Below are 24,016 nucleotides of genomic sequence, written 5' to 3'. Positions count from 1 at the left end.
AAGAATGTGGAATTCAGTGGAGAAAACCAAAACTCAAGTCCCACTGACCTGGATTTTGCTATGGCAATATAGTGACAAAACCAAAGGCGCAGGTTGAGCACAGTAGCTCACGCCTGTAATCCCAGTGCTGTGGGAGGCTGAGGTGGGAGGATTACTTGAAGCCAGGAGTTCTAGATCAGCTTGGGCAACATAGCAAAATCCTGTCTCTATATAAAAAATTTAAAAATTAGCCAGGCATGGTGGCACATACCTGCAGTCCTAGCTACTCTGGAGGCTGAAGCTGGAGGGAGGATTGCTGCCAGGAGCCAAGGAGTTTGAGGCTGCAGTGAGCTATGATCTCAACAGTGGGTGACAGAGTGACATCTTATCTGTTCTTTTTTTAAAAAAAGAAGCAACTGAGGCACAGAATTGCATGTTTGGAAAAACAAAGAGATTCTTCCTTACAAATTTACCCTTATGGAGACTGAGAACATGATCTTAAAAAATAAATACATACATAAGAGGTTACTGGAGCCAAATATGTAGAGGTCAGTGAGATTTCAGCTGTGTATTGAACCTGCTGCCTGGCTGGGTTGTCTTCTGCTGTGTCAAGTCCTCAGGGCTGTAATCAGAGCCAGCTGTAGAAAATAAAAAGGCAAGAGGCAGGAGGACCACCTACTTCATGTGCTTCAGGACTGCTAGGGAAGAGCCAAATGGCTGTCCAAACTTCTGCAACAAAGCCTGAAACTCATCATCCCTTTGTGTCTTAAAATGTTGATGTCTACATAGATCCACTCCAGGGACAAGAAATTCTTATTCGGTTTGAGCTACAATTTGAACGCTATTTAATTGACAATCACTATTTAACTTAATTGTTAGATACACAAAATTTGAGATGTGAATATAGCAGCCTCTATTTGGGGTTTAGAACAGAGTCTTGGGTTTTAATTTCTCTTTGGTATGACATCTATCTGCAAAAGAGGGCTTCTGTTTTCTAAGAGCTCATCTACTAATACTGATTATTTGACATTATTCTGACATAACTGTAATCATTTCTGAAGCAAGACTCACTCATTAGTCACAAAAAGCCATAATACACTGCTAAGCCACATTTCACAAATACAAGAAAACCAAAGCTCACATATATGAATCTAATACATCAACAAAACCTTCTTGTACGATGTGTATCACATAGATTGTGTTTTCTCTGAGCTGTCAGTAAGCATTTAATGGTGACTGTGTGCTTCAGAAAGAGAATGTTAGTGCTTAACTCACACTCTGAGGCTTCCTCCCAAGTGCCTCCCTAGAAAAGGAACTCCGACTACAGATAAATTAGATAACCAGGCTTTTTTCTTTTAATCTAAATGTTGGGAAGAAATGGAACCAGATTCTGAAGTGTTCTGTTTGGTTTTTCTCCAGATACAAATTGGGCTTCATACAAATGGAGAAGCCATTGTTGACATTCGTTGACAGATCTGAAGCAATGCATTCTTTATGAAATAGCACTGCATCGCTAATACAGCCATCCCGGCAGCCAGGCTTGTGCTGTTTAATTTGTTTCCATGGTGTGATAGTATAATTTTGACATGCTGAAAAATCGCTGCACAGAGACTCATCCTGCAATTGTTACTGAGCACATTTTCAATATAACATTTGTTATTGAGGTGTTCGGGATGTCTTCTGAGAAGCAATATCCTAAATGAAGCTGGGTGTAGGATCCCCCTGATGTATAATGGAGTTTTGTATCCAGCTTCAGCTTATCTCAAATCTATTTAAACAGATATTCATTGCACACTTTTTATTGGAAGGACAACAGCTACTCTCTTACAATAAAACCAGGGAATCCTCAACATCATTTCTTTTTACCTTTGGATGGCAAGTGTAAGGGGGATATGTTAAAAGATTTTCTTCTAATAACAGGCCAGCCATAAGGTTTTTCCCCCCAATTTGGCATGTGAAGATTATAATAGAAGAACTATTATTATATTAAATTAACTAATCTTGCAAAATAGATTTTTGTGCTTTTTATATTATGTTTAATTTCAGATTTTGCAGCACCATGATATTCAGAGCAATTATGTGGGTGACTGCTCTATGAGTCACCAGCTGAAATAGAAAGGTTGGGCTCTGGTGTCCTATTTGATTGGGAAGCTGGAAGGACAGGCTGTATTGAACACAGACATTTTTCATAATTATGTTGCCTGCAGGGTTGCCACCTGTCCTAATCTGATCTGATTAAGGTGGAATGCAAAAACTGTTCTCATTTCTCTCAGAGTGGAGTGATGCCAAGCTTCATCTCAGGAAGTAAGAAGAGATGAATACATATACAACCAAGGAGGGGAGAGTTGTGTCTCTAATACTCTGGGGAAGTGGGGGACATTGGCCTCACTGTGATTGGTGGTGTAAGTTTGTAGACAAATTCTGAAGAGTGTTTTGGCAGGAATGATGGAAATGTTAAATGGAACGATACTTTAACCAAGTGGTAGTCACACTTTGGGGAGTGTGTCCAATTTAATGCCTCTGAATGGTTTGCAAATATGCATGTCTGGGAGACTCACTGACACCAATATGATCATTAGGGTTTGCCTCAAGGATATTGCAAAGGTGTGTAGCCATTAAAAACGATGATGTATGTCTGTATCATTTGACATGAAATGATGCCCATTCCTATTATTAGGTGGAAAAAACAAGTTACAGAATGTCATGCATAGTATGATGCAACATCTTTAAAATCCTATGTGTACTGATGTAAGGGCATGCAATGAGTTATCTAGGAGATGATTCATAAAAAAATACTGGTGACTGTCTCTGGGTGGTAAAATTGCTAATTTCTACCTTTCTCAACTATTTTAATATTTTATAATGGCAATGAAAACAAAGCTATTTTAATTTTGAAAAACACCTTTAAAAAGGGAATTGTAAATATTAAGCATTTCCTGAACTTCTCCTAAATAGGAAAAAAAAAAACCTGGAAATGATAATCTGACACCAACGCTTCCAAGAAGAGAAGAGAAAAATACATATGCCTTGATGCTATACCCTGATAGTGCCATTATGTAACTGAATTTTCTTTATTTCTTATCCCAAGATGTGTTTTTTAGCTTAAACATTGTCTTTTTAGAAGAGCTTAACACCATTTGTCCTAACTGCTACCTAGCCAATATATTACTTTTCATTGTTCCTGAAAATTTTAAAGAGAATCTAAAGGAACTGTATATAACCTATGTCCTGTGTGCTCAGAGTGACATCATATCACCAGAAAGAAAAAAAAGTAAGGAATGAAAGTCAAACAGAAAAACATTTTAGGCTTTTTGGTAATGCTCTATAGTTTATCATCAAAAATTAACCAGTAAATCATGGATCTATTTTGGTTTATGGTTTTCAAGATCTTACAAAATGTGTGTGTGTGTGTGTGTGTGTGTGTGTGTGTTGGAATAGGCCATCTCACTAGAAAGATGCTGGTTGGAATTTAGTCACTGGCACAAGGGCTCCCATAGTCTTTTTCCTATGTCAAGCCTATGCTGGGATCAGCTACATGGATGCAGCATTGAGCTTCCCAACCTGGGTGAACGTGGATCTGAGTCATAAGACGACAGCTCTGAACTCAATTCATGCATTTACGACACTTACATCTGGTTTCATTTATCCTTATTATAAAATTAATAATAGTCTGCAGGCCAGGCGCGGTGGCTCACGCCTGTAATCCCAGCACTTCGGGAGGCTGAGGCGGGCAGATCGTGAGGTCAGCAGATCGAGACCATCCTGGCTAACACGGTGAAACCCCGTCTCTACTAAAACTACAAAAAAATTAGCCAGGCTAGGTGGCGGGCACCTGTAGTCCCAGCTGCTCGGGAGGCTGAGGCAGGAGAATGGCATGAACCCGGGAGGCGGACCTTGCAGTGAGCCAAGATCGCGCCACTGCACTTCAGCCCGGGTGACAGAGCGAGACTCCGTCTCAAAAAAAAAATAATAATAATAACAATAATAATAATAATAATAGTCTGCAGATGCAGTCTTTCCTAGTTCAGATTATATCTGCTGCACCCAACATTGTAATGTATAGATCTTCAAAGAAGAACTTTCAACTTTAGAGACTCTAAATTGTTTCAAGGTAATCTCAATGTTTTAGCAAGAGTTGGTGTTCTCATATAGGAATGTTTCTGCTATTATAAAATAAGATGAATTATCCAAAGAATTGGGTTGTCATTGGAAATTCTACCTTTTAAAATATCTCCTTTAAAACTGTTACTTTCTGTGAGCCAGAGAGCCATTTAGAAAATGCACTTTACACTTTGGTAAAAACCAGTAGATGAAAGCAATGATTCCAAATTCACCATTCAGTCATGTGTGGAGCTCTAGGCATGGTGAGCTGGGGAGTAATAAGTTAAGTCAAAAACTCCTTCTCTGATCTGGAGGTGTTATAATATAAAATAGACAAGAGAGTGGATATGTTCAAAGAAGTATGAGTGAAGGACGCCCTAAGCACTGTGAAGAGGGGACTGTTTCATTAATGTGTGTCCTCAGCTCTCTGCACAGTAAATATTGAGTCGGTGATAAAACCTGAAGCAGGAAAGGAGCCCTGTGTCAGAACTCACTAGCTTAGCATGGCTTCCGCACCCTCTGCACTAGCAGCTCGGTGGGACCACTTTCCCATCCCTCACCTGGAAGTCCTCAAACAGAATCTCAGCCTTCTGAATCAACATCAATTGCTGATGTTCATTCTCAGGCCAGCGATTCCATTTTTCCTTCGTTTCTTCCATTCTATTTCCAGTCTCTTGCTCACTGATGATGACATAGGCCCAACGCCCTTCACCTTGTCCATAAGTAAGTCTTTGCTTCCGATTGTCCAGTGACTCAAACCTCAGACTTGAGCATATCCTCTTCCGTGACCTTCTTCCGTTCAGCACATTATCTGTGTTTTCAGATTCCAGGCCTCTTCTCTCTTAACGCTTCTCAAAAAAACTCTTTTTGCTTATGTACTTCTTGGGCATGGTAGTTAATTGACATTTTTAAAGTCACTAAATAACCAAACACAATAACAGCAAATACAATGGAGACAAACACTTTGTGAACTTAGACCAAAAGGACAGCACAGAAGTAGTGAAATGACCTTTGACAGGTTCTTTCACTACAGTTGCTTTACTCATCCCTATGAAAGTTCTTAAAATAAAAATTGGTACATAGAGAAACTTTTTTTTTTTTTTGAGACAGAGTCTCACTCTGTTGCCCAGGCTGGTGCAGTGGCACAATCTCGGCTCACTGCAACCTCTGCCTCCCAGGTTCAAGCAATTCTCCTGCCTCAGCCTCCCCAGTAGCTGGGATTACAAGGGCATGCCACCACGCCTGGCTATTTTTTTGTTTGTTTGTTTTTTTGGTGTATTTTTTTAGTAGAGACAGGATTTCACTGTGTTGGCCAGGCTGGTCTCGAACTCCTGACCTCAGGTGATCCGCCTGCCTCGGCCTCCCAAAGTTCTGGGATTACAGGTGTGAGCCACCGTGTCCAGCTGATAGAGGAACTTGTAAACACACAAATGCAGATGGATGAAAGTTTTTCCTAGGATAATCTCAGCTTTGACATGCTGATGATATCCATGTCTATTGGGCTTCATTTTCTAGTTGATAAGTGCTTGCTTAAAACAAATTTTTGGGCCAGGCGCAGTGGCTCAAGCCTGTAATCCCAGTACTTTGGGAGGCCGAGGAGGCTGGATCACGAGGTCAAGAGATTTAGACCCTCCTGGCCAACATGGTGAAACCCCGTCTTTACTAAAAATACAAAAAAATTAGCCAGGCAAGGTGGTGGGCACCTGTAGTCCCAGCTATTTGGGAGGCTGAGGCAAGAGAATCACTTGAACCCAGAAGGCGGAGGTTGCAGTGAGCCGAGATTGCGCCACTGCACTCCAGCCTGGCGATAGAGTGAGACTCTGTCTCAAAAAAACAACAACAAAAAAACAAATTGTCTATAAATGAATTTCTTGTCAAAGTGTGCAGGACGAAGGGCTGGATTTAACTGTCTAGAGTTGCTTATACTGGGGCCATGGTGCAGTCACCTGAGCTGCATACCAAGGCTCAAGGTCTTGTGTTTTAGAGGGACCTTGTTGAACGCTTGTGATGCTGCACTTCAAAACATGAATGGCAAATTCGAGCTCATTGGTAGAACTCTCTGACAGATGAGAAGTACTCAGATTCATCATTTTGGCTAATTAAAATAAAGAATAATTTCTAATTCTCATGTGATAACATGCAAAGATCTGGGCAATCAAACCATGGTGTAATTAACAATAAACTCAAAGCTATGTGGGTTTTCCCCCATCATAGAAGCTATTAGTTGTCTTTTAAATTGGATTTTTGTTTTATTTTCATCATCTCTTTCAAATGTATCTCACCCCAGCATATACACTCTAAATATATAAAAGCAGTGATGCTCTATAAAAGCAGTGATGAATTTAAGTGGCAATATTTAGAGTGCTTACAAAAGTATTGGGTTTTGTTTTTTAGAAGAATTTGAAATATGCCTTTCAGTAATGAATGCAATTGTGCCTACGCCAAGATGAATAAAGGAAACCAAATGCACAGTACTAAAGTGACAAGAGAAATTACTGAAATGAATTTAAAATACAAAATTCAAAAACAAAAAATACCATTAAGTACTTGTAAAACTATAAACTCTTTTCTGTTCGCCTGCCCCATTCCACTTTATCCCCAGCCCCTCTCTTTACCTCATTTTTAAGGAATTGTGTCCATTTAAGAAATTCCTCCATTTAAGGAATTGCATCAATTCCTAAAGTCTGATGACTTATATCTATTTAATAATTGTTTTGGATATGATTTATTTTCCCAAACTTAATAGTGCCTGAATATGCCTCCAAGGAAGGCCAGTTTACAGAACACATTCTATGGCGAAGTACAGGGTACAAATATAAATTCCACAAGTTTCCAGTTTATAAACAGGGGAGTGTTCCATAAATGTTCATGTCCATACATTGTTTGGAACTCAGAATTCTTTTCTCCTAAAGAAACCTCATTGACCATGATAACTGGGTGCCCCGCTGACCTTCTAGACCCTATTTAACTAGGCCTTATCTGACAGGGATGTGCCTAATCTAAGTACCATTTTTGGTTGCATCCACTTGGGGGATGACAGTCCCACAGATTCTCTTTCCCCTGACGTTAACTAGACATTGACATGTTCACTCAGGTAACCAACCAACCACCATAATCTGTGGAAAAACACATTAAAGGGAGCACAAAATTCCATCTCCTTCACTTCCTCCCTTTCCCTTCTCTGATGTCAACCAAGGACAAACTTTTGAGAGCAGCAGGAGAAAGAAAATAATGGATAAGTATCCCTTTTCACTCTGAGAGCCTCCCATTCCCAGTGGCCACTCGTGTGTTGACCAGCCGAATTAAATTTGTGATCTGAGGGATGCTGGATGTTGAAAACACCTGCCTTCTAAAATGTATCTTCACAATCACTCAAAATATAGGTCAATAACAAAGGAAGAACTTTATGAAATTCAAAGGTGAAGGCAAAGCCCCAAAAATATACGCACAATTCAAAATATTTAAGTTGTTTTGACATTGTAATGACATACAAATAAGAAAAATACGAAGTGTTTTTCATCTTTTGTTACTGCATGTTCTACCTTGTCCTCTGTCTCAAATCTCCCAAATGACCACAGAAAATCTATTGCAGAGCAGGGCTGATTAGATCTAGTGCAGGAAGTGACACCATCATGTGGACAGTCATGGAGGTGTCACAGGAAACAGAGGTCAGGGAGGGTGTTCATAGAGCCTGGGGATCTGGGCTTAAGCGCTTATTGCAGATCTTTCAAGGTGGGAAACTGATTGGAGTTGAGCAGATCAATGACATAGTAGTTTGGGGTCAGTGGACACAGTAAGACAAAGTCCTAAGGAAGCCTTCATAAGGAAACTGTTGTCTTATACAAGAGCTATTGCCCAGGTGAACCGTCTGATTTCCTGTTAAGAGAGATGGCTACTCAGATGAGCAAACTGTCTGGTTAAATTACTTGCAGGAGTTTCTTGAAGCAAACAGTGAAGTTATTTATTGCTTTACAAGCTTATCTTCCAGGGCAGGATTTTTCTGGAACAAATAATTAGGTCTCAGTGGTCTCAGTTCTCAGCCCCAGTAGGTAGGCTGTGTGTATGCAGGTGCTTTCAATTCTCATCCGCAGCCAGGCAGCTGCTTGGATTCCTCAAATACTCCAGGGTTTGGCCTCTTTGATTCCAAGCCACCTCCTTCTTTTCTTTTTTTATACCTCTTTGGTTGCTGTCTGCTCACTTGGCTCTTTCTACATCTACTTGGTTTGTTGATGTGCGTCTTGTTTCTTCTGCAAACTCCAGGAAGGCAGAATCCCTGTCTGATTCACTTATGATTTCTCTATGGTCCCTGGCGTTACGCATAGTAAATATACACTTAAGAGTTGTTCAATGAAGAATCAATGAATATTTGCTTGGAATTCACCTCCAGCCAATAAGGATAATATTATTGTTTGTGAAATGAAGATTTCTGATTGTGTCTCATTATTGATGAGACTGATTCTTCCCTGGTACCTCATTGGAAGATGGATAGTCTCATAGCCACTAGAAGTTGACCCAGCAGGGATGTTTGGATTAATACAGCAGCTGCAACAAGCCAGAAAATACCAATCTGCGTCAATTTTGATATAAATTATGAAATCACAGCTATCTGAGCTTCATACACACTATGTTGAGCTCCTAAAAGACACTTCGCATGCTTCTGGTCTGGTAACTGCCTCATCTACAAGTAAGAAATTGAATGAATAATATTTCACGGCTTATTTCGGCTTATTCTGAAAGCATCAAAATTTACAAAGTTTCATGCTATACTACTCAGATAAGTTATGCCTACTAATTAGTGGTTGTATTGGAAGGTTTTCCTTCTCCAAACTACATTCATGCTCATATATGTTCACAAAGTCGGGTCTATATGTTATTGAATTTTTATTCAGTCTTTTCCAAGGTTATTTTTAGATGTACTTTAAAGTTTTCATCTAGAGTTTTTTATTATGAAAAGTTCCAGACATCCAGTTAGATATTTAAATATCCAGTTAGATATTTAAAGTAGCATAATCAACGTCTATGTACACAATACCCAGCTTTGATAATTTCATTAGTTTAGTTCTTTTTCTGCCTCGATTTCACCATCTTTAAAATGGGGATAAAAATAGTGCCTGCCTTATAGGGTTGTCGTGAGCATTAAATGAATTACACGCAAAACATTGTGAAGAGTGTTTGGTTCCTACTAAGCATCATTGAAGTATTAGCTTTTCTTTTTAACAATTATTGTAATACACTTTAAGACAGATTTGAATAGCAGCACCCTTCTATGGTCCTATTCCTCTTTCCCCTTCCCCTGAATTTGATACATACTTCAGGGGCGTTCATCATTTGCATGCATTATTTTATATTCTTAGTATATTTGTATGCATCGACATTGTTTAATAGATTCTCTAAACTTTTTGTAAATGACATTGCATTGTGCATAAACGATTGCAACTTTTTTCTCAACTTTATGGTTTTGAGATTTATCTGTTTTGATACATTTCACTCTAGCTAACTCATATTAACTCACTTCCTAAAAATCTGTGCTTCAGTGTCACGGTCTCAATGAGAAATGAACACCTAATTTTACATTAGCAAACCCTGCCCTTTATACTGTTGTATTTTCTCTTTTCCACACAGTGCTAGTGACCATCCAAAATGTTACATCATTTACCTACTTATTAGTTTATTTTTATTGTCTCTCACTCCTTTAGAATGCAAGCTCCAATGAGGGATTTTTGTCTGTTTTAATTTTTTACGGCTGCGACCCAAGTGTACTAATAGTGCCTGGCATAAAGTGGGTGCACAATGGCTATTTGTTGAATGATTTTATCTCTTCTCCTGTTGATGGTCATTTTAGATGTGTCCTTTTGTTGTTGCTCTTATTACAAAAATGTTGCAGTAAATATTCTATTACATATCTCGTTGTGTAACCATGTAAGTTTCTCTCCGGTGTGTATACCTGTAAGTACATTGTTAGGTGGAAGGTGAGTATCTTCAGGATTCTCCTTAACTGGCTTAGGATATCTTGAGACAGCAAGTATTGGCTACAGAGAAAGAATGCATGAATAATCCTTTATAAATAAAAACCCATCAGCAGAGAGAAATGATTAAAATAAGCTTGGCTTTATTTATGAAAATGATAATGCTTTGAACTTGATTATATAAAGTCCTACTGCTGACTGAATGCAATTGCTCTGTCAAGATAGCTTAGTGAGTTTTCCATGGATCCTATTAACGCCTGGCTCTCAGACTAATTCAGAAATGGCTACTTCAGCACAGTGTATGGCGACCCTAATCAACCTGGCTTAGCTGGAGTAGCAAGCCGCCCACTGGATTCCTTCACCGCTGCAGCCCAGCCTGCAGATGTGGCCCACGCTCTCTGGCTTGTGCTCAGAGGTCAGTGTTCAGTCTCGCTGCATTGTCTTTGATCACATTGAATCATCATTTATTTTTGATGCCATTTCGTCGTTAGTCGGTTTCCTTTTCTAAGTTGTACTTAGGGGGGAAATAGAAGGTTACTGTAATTGTCAAGCCCACGTTAGGGATTCTAAGCTATAGCCAAGAGAAAAATTAATCCTCAAAGCGTTTCGCACCAAACAGCAGCAATCTGCAAATTGCAGATTATTTGTGTCATGTGGCCAGTGCCAGGAGCACATCAGAGAGCTGAAATCCATTTCCATTTCTATCCCAAGCCTGGGTGCTCACGATTTTCTATTGAACCCAAAGGATATCACAATTGCTCCTGTGATGATTTGCAAGGAAATTAAAAGAAAAAATAGTGATTGAAGACTCATGTGGTTTTTAATGCTTCTCAATGGAATGTATTTTCCAAATGAGTTTTCCCTACTTTACAGCATGATTGTTGAGGAAATTCACCAAAACCTTTCTGAAAACATTATGGCTCAGTTAATCTCTCAAAGGTATTTGTTTTGTTTTGTTTTGTTTGGGGTTGCTTTTTCTCAGTAGCTGTCAGTGACTTTGTGGAAATGCTACACAACTTTGTGACACATTTTCATTGAGGAGCTTCCCAGTTAGATGATAAAGTGACCTTTATGGTACAGCAACAGAATGAAAGTAAATGTTGATTACAGATACTAATTGAAATATAGGGCCCGGTTTCGCAGTTGTCTTTTAAAATAAGATTCGATCCTGTGTTTATATGCTTTTTAACAAATTGTCTTATTCATTTTTAATACCAAAAAGCTGGTATTCATTGAACACCAATGAGCTCAGATTTTTAGAAAACACAGGCAAGAGATGAGCGAGGGGTTTAATAACTGGAGGAAAAACACGACAGAAGAGCACAAACCTGTGAGCACGGCATGAGGATGGCACAGAACGAGGTGACATTCTCGTTTAAATTGCCAAGGACAGCAGGATGGGCTTTAAAAATGGAGTCCAGGACAAGAAAATAGGGAAAAGATAGAGAAGAATAGGCTCTTGTCAAGAAAGGTAACACAGTGTCAATAGGTGAAAACACTACTCGATTCCTGTGTGTTCTGTTTTCTTGAGCAAAGAGAATATTTCCCATGTTAGAAAGGACAGAATAACAATTTAAGGAGAACCTTGTGCTTAAGAAAAGTGATGACATAATATGGCATATACAAATATTTTAAATGCCAATAGATGTCCAAACACTTCTATTATAGTCTCAGAGATGCTGCCGGGAATCTTTGAGATACAATAAGGAGTTCAGAGTTCTGGAGATGATTTTTTTAACTTTTCAAAATGAGGAAAAATTGAATCTCAAAAGTTGAAAAGCAGTGAGTTTGATACCAGTTTCACCCATCAAACACCCAAAGAAAAAAATCATGTGAGCGCTTACTCACGAATTACATCAGGAATACTCATTACATAAAGTAATATGCAGTCATTAAGAGTCAATGCAGATTTACCAAAAATGAATGCAGAAGAACCCATACGTGAGGGAGGTGATGCTTAAAGGGCATGGAAGGATCGGACATGATCTCTGTTGCTCCAAATCCAGAAGTAGTACTGTGGTTTTTATTCGTCAGGCCCATTTTGTCCTCCCTGCCACCTCCGCCCCCTCCACTCCCTCCACTAATGTTTTCCTGTCTCCCTACATGAATGCGTTCTGTGTGCCCGTCTTGCAGTTCTAGTTTTGTTATTTTTAAGCCCCATCTTCACACTGAGTTTATATCTGGCCATTTCCCACACTAATGTTCCTGTGATGAGCACAGTTTGCAGATAGCCGTCCACGGTCTTCTCAAATATCTTGACCCTTTCCAGCTCTTCTCATCTAAGTCTATGCTGTGTCTAGTCTTGTTTGTTGTTTTTTTGAACCTACCAGGTGTTTCAAGTAATTATCTAGTCTTCTGTTAAAGATGTTTATATATGAGCTATCATCAACATCAGTCCTTTCACATGTATCTTAGGAGACAGCCAGAATACAAATTCTGAAGATAAGCTAATTTAAAATTGTGTTTCTTATTTTACGCAGGATTAAAATAAGGCAAAGCCATTTTTCTCAAGTTTGAGTGACATAAAAGACCACTTGTAAAGAAACAAAAAATTCTCCAAAACATCCAAGGTTGAATGAAGTTTTATATATGTGTGTATATATATATATATACATATATATATATATTTTTTTTTTTTTGAGATGGAGTCTCGCTCTGTCACCCAAGCTGGAGAGCAGTGGCGCAATCTCGGCTCACTGCAAGCTCCGCCTCCCGGGTTCACACCATTCTCCTGCCTCAGCCTCCCGAGTAGCTGGGACTACAGGCGCCCACCACCACGCCAGGCTAATTTTTTGTATTTTTAGTAGAGACGGGGTTTCACTGTGTTAGCCAGGATGGTCTCAATCTCCTGACCTCGTGATCCGCCTGCCTCTGCCTCCCAAAGTGCTGAGATTACAGGCGTGAGCCACCACACCCGGCCGAATGAAGTTATTTTTAAGACAATATGTCTTAAGTGTGTCTAGATATAAACTGAGCTATAAATACTTTATGCTTATACAACTAGAAAGCCCAAATAAAAACATACCAATTAAGTATAACTGAAAGTACAAGACCAAAATATTCTGATGGACTCTATCAATTTAATACGGTAGAGGCTGTCATTTTACTGACACTAGAGCAGTCCTTGGGATCCGAACAGGGCCCTGATGGGTTGGCCCAGATTCAAATGTTCCATCTCAGCAGGCCTGGGACCCTGAGCTGCTGGCTGCCTCCCTTCCCCCACTACTTCTCCTGTGACTCTACCCTTCGGACACTCGGCCCCAGACCATGGGACGTTACTGGCAGGGGAAGCCTCCCTTGCCTTCTATCCACTCTTTTCTCACTCATTTCAGGAAACTAAACTATGATGACTTGCTCCCAAAGAGATCCAAAGCACAGGAACTGACTTGAGGCTGAATTTCATAGCAGTTTTTGTTTGAATTGAAGCCAGTCAAATGATCCAGAACATATTTTTACTATTGTTTAGGTAATCATCAGAATAGCAATCCCAAAATCAACAACTTCTCAAAAAGAATCTTCAGCCTGCAAGTCTCCGTGGCCTCTAGTTGGAGAAGCACTCAGCTCAAGCATCTGTGTCTCACTTGAAGGATCTAGTTTTCCTTCTCTACAGTACCAGACATGCCTGTGGAAGTTAATGTATTATGTTTTCCACTAAAATATTCACTTGGATTATTTATTTATTTATTTATTGAGACAGAGTCTTGCTGTTGTTGCCCAGGCTGGAGTGCATTGGCACGATCTCAGCCCACCACAACCTCTGCCTCCCAGGTTCAAGCGATTCTCCTGCCTCAGCCTCCCAAGTAGCTGGGATTACAGGTGCCCACCACCATGCCCGACTAATTTTTGTATTTTTAGTAGAAACAGCGTTTCATCATGTTGGCCAGGCTGGTCTCAAACTCCTGACCTTGTGATCCTCCCGCCTCAGCCTCCCAAAGTCCTGGGATTACAGGTGTGAGCCATCATGCCCGGCCAGGATTTTTATTTCTCAAAGTATGAAATGTTATATAATATAGGCTAAAACTATGTTCCAGCATTTTACATTACCATAGAATTTTGGAATTGGAAATAACTCAGTGTATTAGTCAGGCTTCTCCCAAGAAACAGGACCTTTCTGTCTATAGGATCTATAAAGAGAAAGAGACAAGAGGACATTTACTGGGGGAAGGGCTCACACAATTATGGCGGCCAAGCAGTCCCGCAATCCGCCATCTGTAAGCTGGAAAACCAGGAAAGCCTTTGGTCTAATTCAGTCTGAGTCTGAAGGCCTGACAACTAGGGGCGGCAGGTTTGGGGGTCGTGTATGTCTTGCAGTCAGAAGGCCTGAGAACCTTAAAGAATCTGATCTTTAAGGCTCTAGAAGAGAAAGAGCATTCGCCATTCTCTGCCTTCTTGTTCTGTGCACGCCCTCAGTGACCTCAGTGGATGGGACGATGCCTGCCCACATTGCTGAGAGTGGATCTTCTTGGTCCACTGACTCAGATGCCAGTCTCTCCCAGAAACACTCTCACACACCCACCCAGAAATAACATGTTATCAGCTATCTGGGCACCCCTTAGCCCAATCAAGTAGACACATAAATTCATCATCATACCCAGTAAAATTCCTCTCTAAAATATCCTGCATAAGTATTCATTTAGCGTGTGTTGAAAAACCCGCAGTTACTATCTTATAAGGCAATTTATTCCATTTTCTTCTGTTGGTTTTAAATCCTACTCTCTGAAACAATGCACAAATCTAATCTTTATTGCAATGAGCACCTTCACCTGTGTGAATACAGGTTTTCTCATTCCTCAGCCTGCCCTCCCCCAGACAAACACTCTCAGGGCTTCTGACCACTCTCACATCACAATGCTGAGGAATATGAGAAATGGCTCCATAATTTAGTTGATATGTCCTGCATACAATCCAGTTTCCTTACTAGGAAGTTCAACAGATTATATAATCCATAGGTCTCATCTCAAAGAAACAGATTTTTATATCACTTTTGTTTCCAGAGAGAATAATATAAATGAGCCAGTTACAGTGGCTCATGCCTATAATCCCAGCACTTTGTGAGGCTGAAGTGGGAGTGTCAGTTGAGCCCAGGAGCTTGAGACCAGCCTGGACAGTATAGTGAGACCCCATCTCTACAAAATATTAGGAAAAAATTAAAAACTTAGCCAGGCTTGGTGGTGCACACACCTGTAGTCCCAGCTACTCAAGAAGCTGAAGCAAGAGGGTACCTTCAGCCAGGAGGTCAAGGCTGCAATGAGCCATGATTACACACTGCACCCCAGCCTGGAGTTAGACCCTGACTCAAAAAAATAATAGTATAAATGACTACAACCTAATATCGAGGAATAGTTCTATTGAAAAGACAGGGATGCAACACATTTTAAATGATATTAAGCATATACTGGCCTAAATTTTACATATCTATACATTTGGGCCTTGAACAATGTGAGGCTTAGGAACACCAACATCCCTGAGGTCAGAAAACTATGTGGAACTTTTGACTCACCCAAAACTTAACTACTAATAACCTACTGTTGACCAGAGGCCCCTCCTATAACATCAATAGTCTATGAACACATATTTTATAGGTTATATGTATTATATACTATATTCTTAAAGTAAGATAGAGAAAGGAAAATGTTATTAAGAAAATCATAAGGAAGAGAAAATGTATTAACTATCCATTAAGTGAAAGCAGATCGTCATAAAGGTTTTCATCTTCATTCTCTTCACAGCTAGTGGCTGAGGAGGAGGAGGAGGGGGAAGGGTTGGTCCTGCTGTCTCAGGGGTAGCAGAGGCAGAAGAAAAATCGGTGTATAAGTGGACCCACAAAGTTCAAGCCCATGTTGTTCCAGGGTCAACTGTATTTTATTTTACATAGAATATATATTATATATGTTATGTTATTATATATAAATATATTTATTTAGGCCAATATTTATATTAATTATATAATTCTATAAAATTATATATTTACATATTCAATTTATATATGTGAGTTATATAAAAATATATATAACTCATCTATACATAAAATATTATATAATTATATTTTATACACATGTATTTTAATTACGTGTGTGTATGTGTGCATATATATATATATATATATATTTTTTTTTTTTTTACCTATTTACTTACTTTGTTTTACAACTGAAGAACAAAAAGGTGAAAGTCTGAAGGGGCTTGGATTGATTGGGTGGAACGAGAAAGTGATAGGCACCAGAACTGCTGGAGCCTTCTCTCTTGGTCCTTCTGTAAGATGCCCTTTCCAAACTCAAATGCAAGATCTAATAGGTCTTCACAAAGCCTCTTGACAAAACCAGGCAAGGTACTAACCGCCAGCTGAGCCCCCCAAAGAATGGATGTCCAGCTACCCGACCTTTGCTCTTAGCTCTCAATGAGCAGGCCCCTGGCCTTGATGGTGAGCAAACAGGACATGATGAATAAGTCAGAGCCTGTGGTCACCAACTCCCCTACTCTGGCCCTGCGGAATCCTGGCTATATATGAGGAACCAGTGACATGCTGGGCATGTTTCTAAGAACCAGAGTGGCATGATATCCTAAGGCCAGATCATAATCAGAGGGGAGAGAAAGCCTGGCCAGAGTCACATGCAACTGTTTTCTAAAGAGGTGTGGTTGGAGGCCAGGCAGTGGCCATAGCTCTTTTGAGGGTTTGGCTTTTTTTGTGGTTGGTTAGATGTGTGTTTTTCAGGTACATATCTGTGTCCTCCCAAAAGGCAACACTGGCAGTTGATAGTCATAACTGTATGTAAAATCATATAACCACACAGAGTGAAAATGATGTTTTTGTGATTAATTCTTCTTTCCAACAGCTGGCTGTCCCAACTCCTTGATTAAAGAGCTCCATCACTTCAGGATTCTGGGAGAAGAGCAGGTGAGTGAGCATCTCAAAGGCTGCATCAGACTGTCATGAAAGATAGACGCTAATGAGACAGTTTGGGCTCCCCAGGGAGGCCGAGTATGTCTCCTGACCCTGGGCTCCCTGAAATGGGGAAGAAAACCATGCTGGAGATATGTGTGAGGACACTTTTTTCCTCTTCTATCCATCAGACCTGACAGGTTATTAATTGCTACATCTGCTATCTGCCAGTGCATTTCATCTCAAGACTCAAGCAGGAAGCAGGCACCACATAGTGGCAGATGAGCAAATAAATGCGGAGATGAATTACGCCTGAGGGATCGATGGTCATAGACATCCCTAAGTTGCTGTCTGTGGGTGGATGTGTGAGCTTTTTTTTTTTTTTTTCACCAGGTTTTTGTATTGGGTGTTTGTTATCTGTATTTCATGGCAGCCTCTTTGTACACGGGTATGAACATGTGACGTCTATACAAAGGGTGACCATTTGAAGTGGATTATTTAAATGCTGTGTTGTGCTCAGTGAGGCATGTCATAATTTAAATAGATATGCTAAGTAAATAATTCAGGGTGCTAAATATTATATATATGTACACACATATATATTATGGAATGCTTAAAAATACGTTTCTTGATCCCTATATGGAACTACAAACTCTGTATTAGTATGTTAAATCTAGGTGTCAAGTTATCTTTAAAATACACTAAAGAGTTGGCAAAAGGCTGGTTGACCTAACTTCCAGTGTTATTTATTTTATTTTATTTATTTTTTGAGACGGAGTCTTGCTCTGTCGCCCAGGCTAGAGTGCAGTGGTGTGATCTCAGCTCACTGCAAGCTCCGCCCCCCAGGTTCATGCCATTCTCCTGCCTCAGCCTCCTGAGTTGCTGGGACTACAGGCGCCCGCCACCACACCCAGCTAATTTTTTATATTTTTGGTAGAGATGGAGTTTCACCGTGTTAGCCAGGATGGTTTCGATCTCCTGACATCATGATCCGCCTGCCTCTGCCTCCCAAAGTGCTGGGATTACAGGCGTGAGCCCTCACGCCCAGCCCAGCGTTATTTATTTTTACTCCTAAAGATTGTCTCTGCGACTTTAACACCCCACTGTCAACATTAGACAGATCAACGAAACAGAAAATCAACAAGGATACCCAGGAATTGAACTCAGCTCTGCACCAAGCAGACCTAATAGACATCTACAGAACTCTCCACCCCAAATCAACAGAATATACATTTTTTTCAGCACCACACCACACCTATTCCAAAATTGACCATATCCTTGGAAGTAAAGCTCTCCTCAATAAATGTAAAAGAACAGAAATTGTAACAAACTGTCTCTCAGATCACAGTGCAATCAAGCTAGAACTCAGGATTAAGAATCTCACTCAAAACCGCTCAACTACGTGGAAACTGAACAACCTGCTCCTGAATGACTACTGGGTACATAACGAAATGAAGGCAGAAATAAAGATGTTCTTTGAAACCAACGAGAACCAAGACACAACATACCAGAATCTCTGGGATGCATTCAAAGCAGTGTGTAGAGGGAAATTTATAGCACTAAATGCCCACAAGAGAAAGCAGGAAAGATCCAAAATTGACACCCTAACATCACAATTAAAAGAACTAGAAAAGCAAGAGCAAACACATTCAAAAGCTAGCAGAAGGCAAGAAATAACTAAAATCAGAGCAGAACTGAAGGAAATAGAGACACAAAAAACCCTTCAAAAAATAAATGAATCCAGGAGCTGGTTTTTTGAAAGGATCAACAAAATTGATAGACCACTAGCAAGATTAATAAAGAAAAAAAGAGAGAAGAATCAAATAGATGCAATAAAAAATGATAAAGGGGATATCACCACCGATCCCACAGAAATACAAACTACCATCAGAGAATATTACAAACACCTCTATGCAAATAAACTAGAAAATCTAGAAGAAATGGATAAATTCCTCAACACATACACCCTCCCAAGACTAAACCAGGAAGAAGTTGAATCTCTGAATAGACCAATAACAGGAGCTGAAATTGTGGCAATAATCAATAGCTTACCAACCAAAAAAAGTCCAGGACCAGATGGGTTCACAGCCGAATTCTACCAGAGGTACAAGGAGGAGCTGGTACCATTCCTTCTGAAACTATTCCAATCAATAGAAAAAGAGGGAATCCTCCCTAACTCTTTTTATGAGGCCAGCATCATCCTGATACCAAAGCCTGGCAGAGACACAACAAAAAAAGAGAATTTTAGACCAATATCCTTGATGAACATTGATGCAAAAATCCTCAATAAGATACTGGCAAACAGAATCCAGCAGCACATCAAAAAGCTTATCCACCATGATCAAGTGGGCTTCATCCCTGGGATGCAAGGCTGGTTCAATATACGCAAATCAATAAATGTAATCCAGCATATAAACAGAACCAAAGACAAAAACCACATGATTATCTCAATAGATGCAGAAAAGGCCTTTGACAAAATTCAACAACCCTTCATGCTAAAAACTCTCAATAAATTAGGAATTGATGGGACGTATCTCAAAATAATAAGAGCTATTTATGACAAACCCACAGCCAATATCGTTCTGAATGGGCAAAAACTGGAAGCATTCCCTTTGAAAACTGGCACAAGACAGGGATGCCCTCTCTCGCCACTTCTATTCAACATAGTGTTGGAAGTTCTGGCCAGGGCAATTAGGCAGGAGAAGGAAATAAAGGGTATTCAATTAGGAAAAGAGGAAGTCAAATTGTCCTTGTTTGCAGATGACATGATAGTATATCTAGAAAACCCCATTGTCTCAGCCCAAAATCTCCTTAAGCTGATAAGCAACTTCAGCAAAGTCTCAGGATACAAAATCAATGTACAAAAATCACAAGCATTCTTATACATCAATAACAGACAAACAGAGAGCCAAATCATGAGTGAACTCCCATTCACAATTGCTTCAAAGAGAATAAAATACCTAGGAATCCAACTTACAAGGGATGTGAAAGACCTCTTCAAGGAGAACTACAAACCACTGCTCAAGGAAATAAAAGAGGATACAAACAAATGGAAGAACATTCCATGCTCATGGGTAGGAAGAATCAATATCATGAAAATGGCCATCCTTCCCAAGGTAATTTACAGATTCAATGCCATCCCCATCAAGCTACCAATGACTTTCTTCACAGAATTGGAAAAAACTACTTTAAAGTTCATATGGAACCAAAAAAGAGCCCGCATCGCCAAGTCAATCCTCAGCCAAAAGAACAAAGCTGGAGGCATCACACTACCTGACTTCGAACTATACTACAAGGCTACAGTAACCAAAACAGCATGGTACTGGTACCAAAACAGAGATATAGATCAATGGAACAGAACAGAGCCGTCAGAAATAATGCCACATATCTACAAGTATCTGATCTTTGACAAACCTGACAGAAACAAGAAATGGGGAAAGGATTCCCTATTTAATAAATGGTGCTGGGAAAACTGGCTAGCCATATGTAGAAAGCTGAAACTGGATCCCTTCCTTACACCTTATACAAAAATCAATTCAAGATGGATTAAAGACTTAAACGTTAGACCTAAAACCATAAAAACCCTAGAAGAAAACCTAGGCATTACCATTCAGGACATAGGCATGGGCAAGAACTTCATGTCTAAAACACCAAAAGCAATGGCAACAAAAGCCAAAATTGACAAATGGGATCTAATTAAACTAAAGAGCTTCTGCACAGCAAAGGAAACTACCATCAGAGTGAACAGGCAACCTACAAAATGGGAGAACATTTTCGCAACCTACTCATCTGACAAAGGGCTAATATCCAGAATCTACAATGAACTCCAACAAATTTACAAGAAAAAAACAAACAACCCCATCAAAAAGTGGGCGAAGGACATGAAGAGACACTTCTCAAAAGAAGACATTTATGCAGCCAAAAAACACATGAAAAAATGCTCACCATCACTGGCCATCAGAGAAATGCAAATCAAAACCACAATGAGATACCATCTCACACCAGTTAGAATGGCAATCATTAAAAAGTCAGGAAACAACAGGTGCTGGAGAGGATGTGGAGAAATAGGAACACTTTTACACTGTTGGTGGGACTGTAAACTAGTTCAACCCTTGTGGAAGTCAGTGTGGCGATTCCTCAGGGATCTAGAACTAGAAATTCCATTCGACCCAGCCATCCCATTACTGGGTATATACCCAAAGGACTATAAATCATGCTGCTATAAAGACACATGCACACGTATGTTTATTGCAGCATTATTCACAATAGCAAAGACTTGGAACCAACCCAAATGTCCAACAATGATAGACTGGATTAAGAAAATGTGGCACATATACACCATGGAATACTATGCAGCCATAAAAAAGGATGAGTTCACGTCCTTTGTAGGGACATGGATGAAACTGGAAATCATCATTCTCAGTAAACTATCGCAAGAACAAAAAACCAAACACCGCATATTCTCACTCATAGGTGGGAATTGAACAATGAGAACACATGGACACAGGAAGGGGAACATCACACTTCAGGGACTGTTGTGGGGTGGGGGGAGGGGGAAGGGATAGCATTGGGAGATATACCTAATGCTAGATGACAAGTTGGTGGGTGCAGCGCACCAGCATGGCACATGTATACATATGTAACTTACCTGCACATTGCGCACATGTACCATAAAACCTAAAGTATAGTAATGATAATAATAATAATAATAAAAGAAAAAAAAAAAAGAAAAAAAAGAGAAAAATACAAAAAAAAAAAAAAAAAAAAAAAAAAGATTGTCTCTGCCAACTTTGACCAGGAAATATGCAAATGGAGATGTGGCAGCTCACTTTCATCAATGAGTTTTTGGTTTGTGTGTTTTTGTTTGGCATATGTATGTGGCAAAGTAAAACTGCCCATTTCCAATATGAGAATAAAAACAAAAGGATTAGTTAGGAGAGGATAAGAAACTGGAATCACTTCCACATCCTGGAGTTAGAGTATTACAGTACATCCCCTTCATTTTTCTATATTGTGAGTTTCCAGAATAGCAGGCATAAATGTGTATTCAAATACAAGCGAAATCAGTTATCCCGCATTGCAGGTAAAAGTTGACAACTGACTCTCCCAAACGTAACTCCTTATGAAGACACCTGGATCTCACAGCCATTTTCCAGTGAAAGCCTAAAGACTTCTTAAAGCAAGAATCACTGGTTGTTACCCTGACAGTTCTGCTCAGATAATGGAGTCTTCTCTTCGAACTTGTACCAATATTTGCAGAGTGTTTCCATTTTTATTTTACAGTCCATGGGTAATTAGTAAGGAAAGAAGCCAACAGTAATCATCTCCTCAGATCTGCTTTATAAAGGTCAGGTCACTTTGCATTCTCCTAGAAATTTAATTGAGCCATAATCAAAATTAATATCACTATGATTAGTTTTGGTAATATAGGGCATCACAGCAATATTGATCTCTATTTCCTAACACACACACACACACACACACACACACACACACGCAGACATACATACACTTGCTTCTTTCAGCTGATACTTACTGAGTACCTACTATGTGCTATATACCATCCTAGGTTATAGGGATAGAGGAATGAAAAATCTCCATATTCTACTTAGAGAAAACCATATTATATACACATAAACACATTTAGTGTATATTATGTTAGATGGCTATCATTGCTATGGAGAAAAAGGAAATGAAAAAGGACAGTGCTCAGGTGTGGTGGCTCACACCTGTAATGATAACACTTTGGGAGGCCAAGGCAGGCAGATCATTTGAGGCCAGAAGTTCGAGACCAGCCTGGCCAACATAGTGAAATAGTGAAACCATATCTCTACTAAAAATACAAAATATTAGCCGGGCATGGTGGTGCATGCCTATAATCCCAGCTACTCTAGAGGCTGAGGCATGGGAATCATTTGAACCCAGGAGGTGGAGGTTGCAGTGAGTCAAGATTGTGCCACTGCACTCTAGTCTTTGTTACAGAGTGAGCCTCTGTCACACACATACACAAAAACAAGGACAGTGAATACTGGAGGAAGAGGTGAAATTTTATATAAGGTGGTCAGGGAAAGTTTCACTGAGCAGGTGACAGGTGAATAAAGACTGAAAGGTATCCAGAGAAGCCTCGTGGTGACATCTGGGAAAGGAGATTTCCACAGAGTGGATGAAGCAACAACAGAGCCTCCAATGTGATCATATGCCTGGCTTTAACATTCGCAATAGTCTAGAAACAAGTGTGATTGGTGGAGGGGAGGGGAGGAGGACTGAGCAAAACAAAGAGGGAGGAGCCACATTGCATAAGATAGGGTTGCAATAAAGTGGGAGGAGGCCAGGCATGGTGGCTCACACCTGTAATCCCAGATCTTTGGGAGGCTAAGGCGAATGGATCACCTGAGGTCAGGAGTTTGAGAACAGCCTGACCAACATGGCGAAACCCTGTCTCTACTAAAAATACAAAAGTTAGCTGGACGTGGTGGCAGGTGCCTGTTATCTCAGCTATTCAGGAGGCTGAGGCGGGAGAATTGCTTGAGTCTGGGAGGTGGAGGTTGCAGTGAGCCAATATCATGCCAATGCACTCTAGCCTGGGTGACAGAGCAAGACTCTGTCTCAGAAAAATAATAACGATAATAAGGTGGGAAAAAATCCAGGCAGGTATCATGACCTGGGAGCCAAAGGAAGAAGGCATCTTTAGGAGGAGGAATCATGATTTGTGTCCTATGCTCAGCAAGAAGGACAAGGATGAGAAATGAGCACTGGACTCCACAATGTGGAGGTCCTTGGTAACCTTGACCATGGACGGTGAGGGGAAAGCCTGCCTCGAATGGGTTCATGTGGGAGGTGAGCCAAAGAGTGGGAGACTGCAAATACAGACGTTTTAATTTTGGCAACTGGGAACTTAGCTGAAGGGGAAAGCAAAGAAATGAGGTAGCTGAGGGATGGAGATAAGAAAATGATCTTAATGGGAAAAATTGCAGCATGTTTATGTACTGATGGTAATGATTCAGTAGAGGAATCAGGAGATCGATGATGCAGAAGGGGGAAGGGAGAATTCAGGAGCAGTGTCCTTGAATGTAGGCATGGGCTTGGACAAGAG

The 24,016-nt window shown here is 40.1% G+C and overlaps 1 protein-coding gene across 1 annotated transcript in view; it reads left to right on the top strand.

Annotated features, from left to right (window-relative positions):
- Positions 1-24,016, top strand: part of PRKN (parkin RBR E3 ubiquitin protein ligase) — a 1,392,587-nt gene that overhangs the window by 1,149,623 nt on the left and 218,948 nt on the right. The window contains 1 exon segment of the mRNA NM_001132049.1: positions 16,877-16,938. Coding sequence (NP_001125521.1) covers positions 16,877-16,938 — 62 coding nt within the window.

This window comes from Pongo abelii, chromosome 5, assembly GCF_028885655.2.
Source record: "Pongo abelii isolate AG06213 chromosome 5, NHGRI_mPonAbe1-v2.0_pri, whole genome shotgun sequence".
Lineage (NCBI taxonomy): Eukaryota > Metazoa > Chordata > Mammalia > Primates > Hominidae > Pongo > Pongo abelii.
Note: the sequence above shows the minus strand (reverse complement) of the source record. Positions and strands in the feature narration are given on the sequence as shown.